This window comes from Neolamprologus brichardi, chromosome 5 (assembly GCF_056152115.1).
Source record: "Neolamprologus brichardi isolate AB-2024 chromosome 5, ASM5615211v1, whole genome shotgun sequence".
NCBI lineage: Eukaryota > Metazoa > Chordata > Actinopteri > Cichliformes > Cichlidae > Neolamprologus > Neolamprologus brichardi.
This window is the reverse complement of record NC_142108.1, coordinates 20,231,984-20,243,010: the sequence shown is the minus strand read 5'-3', so window position 1 is coordinate 20,243,010 and position 11,027 is coordinate 20,231,984. Positions and strand designations below refer to the sequence as shown.

Here is an 11,027-nt window from a genome sequence, read left to right as displayed (position 1 = left end):
AGTGCCCTCGGGCCTCTGGCCTCTGTGCCTGCGGCTCGGTTCACTCTGGCACAGCTGGCTGCCGGCGGAGCCGACGAGCACGCCGGTGCAGCCCCCTCTGGTTTCTGCCCGGTGGCTACTGGGTGACCCCTCGCCTGGGTATCCTCAGCCCTTCCCATGAAGGTGGCACGGATGCCCCTCCGGTGGTCCTCCTTGGGCTCTTGCACTCTGGGACCTCTGGATGTCTGGGGCCTGGATCTCCTCCATGCCTGCTTCATGCCCTGAGGGACAGGGCTATGGCTCTCTACATCCTCTTGCAGACCATTACATGGGGAACCCATTTGAATACAAGCGCGCCGATCCACACAGGTGTGCACACAGGTGTTCACTGTTTGTAGACTTAAATCACACCTTTCTTGGCTGCTACTTCAAAGCACATTGTGCGCTGTCTGTCCTGCGTGCTGCACAACAACATTCAATATTTAGTATTTACTGCTGTTTACACTTAGGTAGATTAATGCGATGGTGTTGTGTATAGTATGTTGCTTTGTTTTGTTTTGGTTTTTTTGCTTGTTTTCTATTCTTTTTCTCTCAACAGGTGATCCCGGAGATATTTTTTTTTTTCCCCCCTTTCTCACTGTCCCTCTCCCCTTCTGTTTTTCTTTTCCTTCCTCTTTCTTTCTCCCTTTCCTATCCCTCACTCATGTCTGTCCCGTCTGTAACAACTGAAAATAAAATAAAATAAATAATAAAAACAAAGGTCGATCAAATGGACCAATACGGCAATGCCATGATGATCCATTTGGCAAAATAAATCCATTGGGTATCCTTGTTGGTCTTCAGACAACAATTCTGACGGCTAAAGAACCAAATGGGACAGGCAAAAAAAAAAAAAGAGTTGTTACAAATATACTAACTCTTTAATCTCCTTCACATATGCTAATTCTTGTGAATCTCTGGGCAGATTGCATATTTTGGTGATTCATTTTTTTGATGTTTAAAAAAATGTAAATAAAGCCCCTGCAGCAAGCACACACGGAGTGAACATTTCATAAACTAGTATCAAGGGGGTATATATTGTCTAATATGCCCTGATTGGACAGATTATTTAGGTAGAACATAAACTCAATATTCAACTGTTTATGATACTGTCAACAGCATCTGCGGCAAATAACTATTTCGTAGCAAGTTGTTTACTGAAAAAGAGAAAATATCCAGTAAGGGGCAGTTTTCTGGGTGAAAAAGCCTTTTTGATACCAGAGGTCAGTTGAGAATGGCCAGACTTCTCGGAGCTGATAGGCCAGCGGAAGTAACTCAAATAACCACATGCAGATGATCACGTCTGAACATATTGCCTGAAAGTTGATTCTGTTCATGACAACAGAGTGTTTTCAGTCAGAGGAGCGTTTAATCACTCATCCAAATGACATCTTGAGTCCCAGCTGACTGCAGGTTTCCCAAACCTTATAAACAGTGCATTTGCATAATGACCAAAACTAGCACCATTGCATAACAATGAGCCATGGGCTTAGTTTCATGATTATTAATATGCAAATCAAGAAACTAAGCTTGTGCAAATAAGTTCTCGGCAACCTGTACTCTGCTGAGACTGAAGAAGTCACTTGGATGACTGATGAAACATTTGCTCCATTGAAAACGTTGGATCGCTCTGCATGCGTCAAAGACACCTCTGAATACACAGCACATGGAGCACTGAAGCAGATGGACTACAGCAACAGAAGACTAAGACACTATGAACGGGAAACTGAGGTTACAATAAACATGGGCTCACAAATATTGGATAATAGAAAATTGGAAAAACATTGCCAGGTCTGATGAGCCTTGATTTCTGCTGCAGTATTCACATGGTGGGGTGAGAATTTGAAGTAAACGACATGAACGCGTAGATCAACCCTGTCATGTGTTAACAGTTCAGTATGTTGCTGTTGTAAAGCTGTGGGGAATTCCTCTTGGCACACTTTGGGCCCTTGAGCATTGTTTAACCTTTGGGATTTGGTGGATCTGGAGATTGGCATCATGGACGTGCAGCTGACAAATCTGCACCAACTGTGTGACGCTAACATGCCAATATGGACCAAAATCTATGAGGAATGTTTCCAGCACCTTGTTGAATTTAATTTGTGCCATAAAAAATGAGGGTGGTTCTTAAGACATAAACAGGGTACCAACACAGTACTAACAGCATGTCACTCAGGTAGTGGTTTTGAAAACCTATTCTGTAATTAAAGTTTCACCCCCTCTTTCATAACCATTTTCAAGGTAGCTTGCTAACATTTTTATAGAAAATACTTTATTGTCCCATTCAGTGGTTGAAGGTATCATTACAGTAAATCTATATCTGAATAAATATTGATTCTGCTAATTGAATTCAGGGTTAGTTTTACAGTATTTACTTTAACAGTCCTATTAATCGTTTGTTGAGTTATAACCAAATATTTGCTTCATAAAAACAAATGTGCATGATCTGAATCTTCTCATCCAAAACTTTTCAGTTGTTCTTCCTTGAGTGCACAAACAAGAGCTCATTCTGGCAATTATGACCGGAGACATTTACAACACCACATTGTGCTGCAGGAAATGTTTCATCGTTAGTCATACTCGTTCACTTGCATAAAATTAGAGAACGTTTGTCCAGTGACTGTGCTGCGCAGCATCACTTCTGTCTTGTGAGATTAGCAATACTTTTTAGCCTTCTTCTGCTACGTAAACTACACGTGCACTCATACATGCATGATCTGCAAGTGCAGTTTGTCCAGAATTTTCCACTCAAAAGTCCATATTAGCATTCAGTCAGTGGAGCTAAGCATCTTTTTTCTAGAAGGGACAGTTCTTACATATTTTTATATGTAAGTCATACGTCATAAATACTAGACACATTATTATTAAAGTTATTATTCTTGGTCTACATAGAGAAAGATTAATAAAATTCCCCTTTTGCAGTGTTACTTACTTTTGCTTGCTTACAGTTTATGATCTTTACAGGAAAACAATGCACCAGACGCGTCGTTTGCTGTGTTCTAACAGCATTTGTAGGTGTTGTTTTAGGTCATTTTATTATATGTGAATATAACAGAGTATAGAGGATTGCATAACAGCTATTAAAGAAGCTTTCCCATTTGGATCAGTGTAGGATTTAATCACTGTTTGGGCATTTCACAGATCTATGGTGAAAACATTTCAAGGGCACTTTACATTTCATATGAGCATTATTGAAATCTTCTTGGAGGCTGATGACTACTTGGCTGAGTTGTCATCCAGTACAGACTTCCAAATGATCAGCCTGAAAATGTAAAGTCTGTTTTATTATTTCCATTTGACTGACTCATGGCTGCAGATGGACAATTTGGCCTGTTGTTCACAAAACCCACATTTGTTTCTTTCTTTTTTTGTTTTTTGTCCTGTCTGATGTATTGTGGACCCTTTGAAATACATTTGAAGATATTGTTAACATTTGTACTCCTAAAGTTGTTTCTTTGTGTAAAAACTAGGCGACTGCAACAGAGCCATTTGTCACTTGTTTTTTCGTGGTTTCAATAAAGGGGTACATGCACTTGTCAGAACCCATGAAGCGATAAGCAGTCACGTTAGATTCCCATGGCAACAACCTGAAAAAGAACAAAGACAGTAGAAGCTTAAATACTGTAATCAGCTGTTGAAAATGGATAGAAAAGGACATTTTCGAAAAGCATTCATCTTTATTTAGTATCTGGAAAATGTGAAGGTTGTGAGACTCACACCCTGAAAAGAACAGGCAGGTAGGTGAGGCGAGGGATACACACTAATGGCTGGTTTACCAGGATGGCGTTCATAGCCTGCTCAACACAATACTGGGGCTCCAGAGGGGGCAGGAGCAGTTCCACTTCCTCCCTAACATCAAGGAACATTTAAAATATCAAGCAACATGAAACATTAGCAATAGACTCATACATAGGTTGTGTCATTGAGTATTTGAGGACATTTTTTTGTCCTGTTAAGAGCAAAATTGGATTTAGCCTTCTATGATGGACCCTCAAAGAATGTTCAGTCTGTATGTGTATGTGAGTGAGGTATATTCAGGTCTACAGACTAAACTCTCCTTGTTTGTGTCTAAACTATGACACTCAAAAGAAATTTAGAGTTAGGAGTAAACATGTTAGGACTGTCAGTGACACCGTTTTCATAATTTTTTACATGGCAAGCTACAACTGAAATACAGACCTTTAATTTTTAATAACCAATTAAATTCTCAGTTCAATTCAATTTTCAGTTCAAATGAGTTCCGTTTTATTTATATAGCACCAAATCACAACACCCTTTATTTTTATATTATAATGTAAAGACCTTACAGTAATACAAAGAAAACAGGGAAAACCCCAACAATCATATGGTCTCCTATGAGCAAGCGCTTTGGCAACAATGGGAAGGAAAAACTCCCTTTTAACAGGAAGAAACCTCCAGCAGAACCAGGATCAGCGAGTGCTGCGGCCGGTTGGGGGTGAGTGGATGAAGACAGTACACAGACATGCTTTGGAAGAGAGCCAGCGATTAACAGTAACTAATAATTAGATCAAAATTTAGCTCTTGCTGAGGGTGATGAATTGTTCATACTTTCTAGGGAACTCTATATTTTCTCTTTGTTGTAGTCTTCTACATAGATGGATAGAGATAAACCTGTGTGTGTTTCATCTTATTTTAATGTTCCTGAGTGTACCAAACTGTTGAGTTGGCCTGTGATGGATTTTTTGTTTTGTTTTTATTTCTCTTTTACTTGTTCACATATATAGCTTCTAGATTCAAAATACTACCTCGAGAGTCAACGCTAGACCTTTTACCATCTAATTAATGGGAAAAAAGGAAAAGAAATAAATAATTACAGAAAAATAGCCAAAGAGGTCTTCAGTGATCTTTCCAATTAACAGAAAATAAGGGACTCTGGATAAAAATGGCAGTAATTCCTCAACAGTTAATGCAATGTTTTTAGTTAAATGCCTTGATTTAAGGTTGAGTCTGCACTCTTGTCACATCGTCATTGTTTCATGAAAGAGAGCCAAATTTATGAAAATTGTTTCGCTCACCATAGTTTTTGGACCTTAACTGTATATGATTATTATGTTGGCATACCTTATCTTGCAGCCTTCAAACATGCCCGTGTCCACGATGTAGGGACACACAAGGGTAGTCTTCACTCCTTCTACCTCCTCAGACAGCAGCTCGTGGGCCAGAGACTCATGGAAGCCCACTGCAGCAAACTTGCTGGCACAGTAATCCTACCACAAAGAAAATCTATCCATCAGAGCTTATTCACGCTGCTTTTAAAGATGCTGAATATTCATTATTTTTGATTTGCCAGCCCTGCTTTGACTGCCAGTGCCGTTATATGCATTTTAATGTGTTACTTGATTTTGGGACTTTGTGAGAGAACGGTGTAAAACACAATAATAAAGCTGTCATATTCTTATTAGTTATCTTCTCATATAGACTTATTGTAGCGGTATTTCTCCTGCATTGGCTCACCTCCACACAAGCTGTGCTGAAGAGACCGAGGACGCTGGCAATGGTCACGATGTGTCCGTGATTCTGGGCCTTCATTTGGGGGAGGAAAGCCTTCACTGTCTGAGGCCCACACATAGGAACAACCAGACAAACATGCATTGTCATAGCAGCAAAATGGAATGAGGCAATAAACTGTGCAGTGTTGTTAAATGTGACTTAAATAGTGTTCGATGTGTAGGTTATTGTGTGTAGCTTACGTTGCACAAGCACCTCGTTATTAAGAGGATTGACGTCAAAGTTGCTAGTCCATAGGGTGAATGGGATAATGCTCTTGACGCAAAGCAATTTTACATTTCAAGTGTCCCTCAGCGTTTGCACAATAACGTGCTCTGTGTACAGCCGACTGTAAAAAGATTATCCAGTATGAAATCCAAAAGAAAGAATTCCAGCTCTCTGATTCTTAGTCGGTAAAAGTTATTGGCCGAAGATGTGCTATGATTTGATTGTGTGATGTGTAATCGTCTGTGATGTGCTGCTAAACCGTTCTGCCTTTTGTTCCAGCTTTTGGCATTTTCAAAGCTGATTAACTTTCAGCATTCATCTTCTGGATGTGCATGGTTAGTGACCTTGATTGATTTCTGATCAGTAGTTTGCGATGATAGTAGCATACTTTGACAGGAACACATTTTCTTTTGACCATACTCATAAAAAACACAGTATTGCTCTGGATAATCAAGTTAGAAAAAAGAAAAGAAAAGAAGCTATGGTAAGCCCCAAAGCTTAGCATCTAAAATTTTGTGGTACACTGGCATCTACAAGTATATCCAGCTAACAAGAAAGTTGGAAAGATTAAGTAAATCTGGACTGTTAAACCACTCAAATAAGAAGCTTCATTGCTTCAGATGTGACTGGGGAAATGTCTTCTATACATTAGATTTTAAACATTAAGTTCTTACCCAGAACAGAGCATGACAGTTGACTTTCATAGTCCTCTCAATCAGCTCATCAGGACAGTCTAGGATGCGCTTCCCAGCCACCACTCCAGCATTGTTCACTAGTATTGTAACGTCCCGGCCGAGGTCCTTTCTCATAAGCTCTGCATTGCGGTACACGTCTTCCCGGCTGGTTACGTCCACTGTGTAGGTGTACGCCTTTCCCCCCATCTCACGCACCAGCTTGGCTGTCTGCTCATTGGAATTGCTATTAATGTCCCACAGCACCACTTCTGCCCCATGCTTGGTGAATTCCAGAGCAAAGAGACGACCCAGGCCACCGCCTGATCCGGTTATGAGCACCAGCTCGCCATCAATGGGCTTGGTGCGTGGACGCAAGATAACCCGCAAAGAATTTCTCAGGATGAAGTAAATGACATCCAGCAGCATCATCTGGAGGTCCATTAGAAAGATCATTTTGTTGGGGTTTTTTTTGGGGGTTTTTTTACCCTACAGAGGCTCAGACTTTACCCCTGTTACCTGAAAAGGCGTGATTTCCTACCTGTCCTACAACCAAGCTGGTGCTTTCCTCCTCCTGTGACCCTCAGTCTTCAACTGTGGCTGATTTAAATTCTCCCCCCCCGGATTAGAGGAAATAACTTGAGCTCCTAAGCTGTAAATGTATGAATTATTATAGATGAAAAATGTGGACCAACAGCTTTGCAGCAAATTCAGGTTTAACCTTTTAAAGTTCACAGCTGACAAATACTAACAGATGCACATCAGTAAATACTTTGAATACTGTATGTAAAATATCTTTTTTTTTATGTATGCATACAGTAACATTGGCTGAAAGTGGGAGGTGGTGAGGCACTGCTTTAAATGATGGAGACAAATTATTAAATGGATAATAGGGACAGGTGATTTTTCATCATTAGTTCACATTAATACAGAGCTCCATTAATATCGCTTTCAGGCAAAGTGATCAGTAATTAAATTGTATCCTAATATCTATTTGTGATGGGGAAACAAGAAGCTCGGTTAATGAACTTTTCAGTTCCAGCTGTACCCGAGTCAAGCAACCAGAAAGATTAGCGCGGCGTATTTAGCATTTTTGAAATAATACAGATTTAGCCAAACAAGAAAGAAGAGCTTACTGAAAGTCCAGGAACATATTCTAAACCCTCTAAACTCCCACAGATCTTAGACAAAAGGACAGCAGTGGCTCTGAGGGTTAGTCACAGTTACCTCGCAAGATAGATCTTAATTTGGTTCAGTTAAGGGATACGATTCAGTGATAAGATTTGGTCCCAGCTCTACAGCTGCTCAGTAGAGCAGCAAGAATCATATTAAATGAGAACATAAGGAGATTATGTCTATGAACGATAAATCTCTGCACTCTTACTTATATCCCATGAAGCCTGCTTGCTGTGTATCACGTTCTTGTTTTCTAGGTGAACAGTGCAAGTCTTGTTTACTTTCAGCATTGGCATGTGAGCCACTTTTATCAACCAATAGCAGTTTTAACCCATTTCTTGTCAATTTTTTTATAGGTAATGTTAATATACAGTGGGGCAAAAAAGTATTTAGTCAGCCACCGATTGTGCAAGTTCCCCCACTTAAAATGATGACAGAGGTCAGTAATTTGCACCAGAGGTACACTTCAACTGTGAGAGACAGAATGTGAAAAAAAAATCCATGAATTCACATGGTAGGATTTGTAAAGAATTTATTCGTAAATCAGGGTGGAAAATAAGTATTTGGTCAATAACAAAAATACAACTCAATACTTTGTAACATAACCTTTGTTGGCAATAACAGAGGTCAAACGTTTACTATAGGTCTTTACCAGGTTTGCACACACAGTAGCTGGTATTTTGGCCCATTCCTCCATGCAGATCTTCTCAAGAGCAGTGATGTTTTGGGGCTGTCGCCGAGCAACACGGACTTTCAACTCCCGCCACAGATTTTCTATGGGGTTGAGGTCTGGAGACTGGCTAGGCCACTCCAGCACTTTCAAATGCTTCTTACGGAGCCACTCCTTTGTTGCCCGGGCGGTGTGTTTTGGATCATTGTCATGTTGGAAGACCCAGCCTCGTTTCATCTTCAAAGTTCTCACTGATGGAAGGAGGTTTTGGCTCAAAATCTCACGATACTTGGCCCCATTCATTCTGTCCTTAACACGGATCAGTCGTCCTGTCCCCTTGGCAGAAAAACAGCCCCATAGCATGATGTTTCCACCCCCATGCTTCACAGTAGATATGGTGTTCTTGGGATGCAACTCAGTATTCTTCTTCCTCCAAACACGACGAGTTGAGTTTATACCAAAAAGTTCTACTTTGGTTTCATCTGACCACATGACATTCTCCCAATCCTCTGCTGTATCATCCATGTGCTCTCTGGCAAACTTCAGACGGGCCTGGACATGCACTGGCTTCAGCAGCGGAACACGTCTGGCACTGCGGGATTTGATTCCCTGCCGTTGTAGTGTGTTACTGATGGTGACCTTTGTTACTTTGGTCCCAGCTCTCTGCAGGTCATTCACCAGGTCCCCCCGTGTGGTTCTGGGATCTTTGCTCACCGTTCTCATGATCATTTTGGCCCCACGGGATGAGATCTTGCGTGGAGCCCCAGATCGAGGGAGATTATCAGTGGTCTTGTATGTCTTCCATTTTCTGATGATTGCTCCCACAGTTGATTTTTTCACACCAAGCTGCTTGCCTATTGTAGATTCACTCTTCCCAGTCTGGTGCAGGTCTACAATTCTTTTCCTGGTGTCCTTCGAAAGCTCTTTGGTCTTCGCCATGGCGGCGTTTGGAGTCTGACTGGTTGAGGCTGTGGACAGGTGTCTTTTATACAGATGATGAGGTCAAACAGGTGCCATTCATACAGGTAACGAGTGGGGGAGAGAAAAGCTTCTTACAGAAGACGTTACAGGTCTGTGAGAGCCAGGGATTGTCCTTGTTTGAGGTGACCAAATACTTATTTTCCACCCTGATTTACGAATAAATTCTTTACAAATCCTACCATGTGAATTCATGGATTTTTTTTTCACATTCTGTCTCTCACAGTTGAAGTGTACCTCTGGTGCAAATTACTGACCTCTGTCATCATTTTAAGTGGGGGAACTTGCACAATCGGTGGCTGACTAAATACTTTTTTGCCCCACTGTATGTATTTTTATAGGATTTACAAAGAACATTTACTTACCACGAGGCAATGCCTATTCCACAGCAATGATTTAGTTGTGATGGATGACCCCAGTTTGAATCTATGCATAATTTGCTCTCATATTGAAATGTGAATTAAAGAGGTGGTGGGGGGTAAATTATGAAACAAAATTAAGGTAAGCAAACCTGCTTTTTAAGCTGGTATTAGTTTGTGTCTAACAAGCATTTAACATGTTAAATTCTGTCAAGTGTGCCGGTTTAGCAACCCAGTACAGAGCTGTGTATCATTGTTTGCTTCCTCTGGTGGACATGCATGGATAACGATACATTTTCTAACAGTATTCAGCACCCTTACTGTTGTGAGCCATTTAAAACTGGGCCGTTTCAATATTTTGTGAACTGCAAATAAACCTTTGAATATAATATATTTTAGCAAAAACTGAGTAAAGCAGATTTTGTTGCCTGTTGTGAAATGGAGACAAATATAATTAAGCAATAATCGGTTGGCATGGATAGGATGAATGACCATAACAGCAAAACCTGTTTCATGGGTTTCTCCATGGTGACGTTAGACAGGTTGAGTCAAGTCAGTATATTTACAGAGCACATGTCAAAACCGGAAATGATGACCAGTCGGGTTTTTACAGGGTGGCAACATTGAGATGTTGTTTATTTCATAATTACTATCTTAATAAGTAGAGTGATATAAAAAATCACTATAAAAATAATTTATTAAAATGATCAGAGCAAAGTACTTTCCTCCTTTGTGATTTCTTATTTTTTGCATATTTATCACACTTAGATCTTTCACACCAAACCAATTTAATATTATACAAAGATAACCGGAATAAACACAAAATGCTGTTTTTAAATGATGATTTAATTTATTACGAGAAAAAAGATATCCAAGCCTACCTGGATTGTGGCCGACCTACAAAAAATGACCTCCAAGAGCACATTAGTTTAATTTTAAATTGATTTTTTATGCTAAAAAAAACTCCAATGTGTAAGAATTAAAACAATTCTGCAAAGAAGAGCGGGCCAAAATTCCCTCACAGTGATGTAAAAGACTCATTGCCAGCTATCGGAAACACTTGACTGTGTTGCTAAGGGTGGCAACGACCATTTAATAGGTTTAGGGAGCAAATGGTTTTCCACATAGAGCCAGGTAGGTTTGAATAGCTTTTCCCCCTATAATAAATAAAATAATCATTTAAAAACTGCATTTTGTTTTCACTCATGTTATCTTCATCTCATATTATTATTTGTTTGATTATTTGAAACATCTAAATGTGATAACTAAGCCAAAAAAGTGAAAAAATCAAGAAGGGAGCAAATACTTTTTCACAGCACTGTGTGAATAAAACCATAAACTAACTGGAGAAATTGTAACTGACTGAAATCTGCTCTTGTTCCCAAATGGATATCATTTCCTCTTATTTCATTGTGAATC

The 11,027-nt window shown here is 40.0% G+C and overlaps 1 protein-coding gene across 1 annotated transcript; it reads right to left on the bottom strand.

The window, feature by feature from the left end:
• Positions 1-3,418: 3,418 nt before the first annotated feature.
• Positions 3,419-6,881, bottom strand: rdh20 (retinol dehydrogenase 20). Its single transcript, XM_035904486.2, has 5 exons — positions 6,429-6,881; positions 5,494-5,592; positions 5,101-5,246; positions 3,736-3,867; positions 3,419-3,605 (listed from the first exon to the last, which is right to left on the bottom strand). Exons 1-5 carry the CDS (start codon positions 6,879-6,881, stop codon positions 3,485-3,487), a joined length of 951 nt encoding a protein of 316 aa, XP_035760379.1. The 3' UTR covers positions 3,419-3,484.
• Positions 6,882-11,027: the final 4,146 nt, after the last annotated feature.

Bases quoted from the DNA above. Each gene is read 5' to 3' on its own strand.
- rdh20 (XM_035904486.2), bottom strand. From the start codon at position 6,881: ATGATCTTTCTAATGGACCTCCAGATGATGCTGCTGGATGTCATTTAC. The intron at 3,868-5,100 runs GTATGCCAACAT...CCTTGATGTTAG, and splicing joins TTTGAAGGCTGCAAGATAAG to GGAGGAAGTGGAACTGCTCC. The intron at 3,606-3,735 runs GTGAGTCTCACA...GTTCTTTTTCAG, and splicing joins CTGCCTGTTCTTTTCAGGGT to GTTGTTGCCATGGGAATCTA.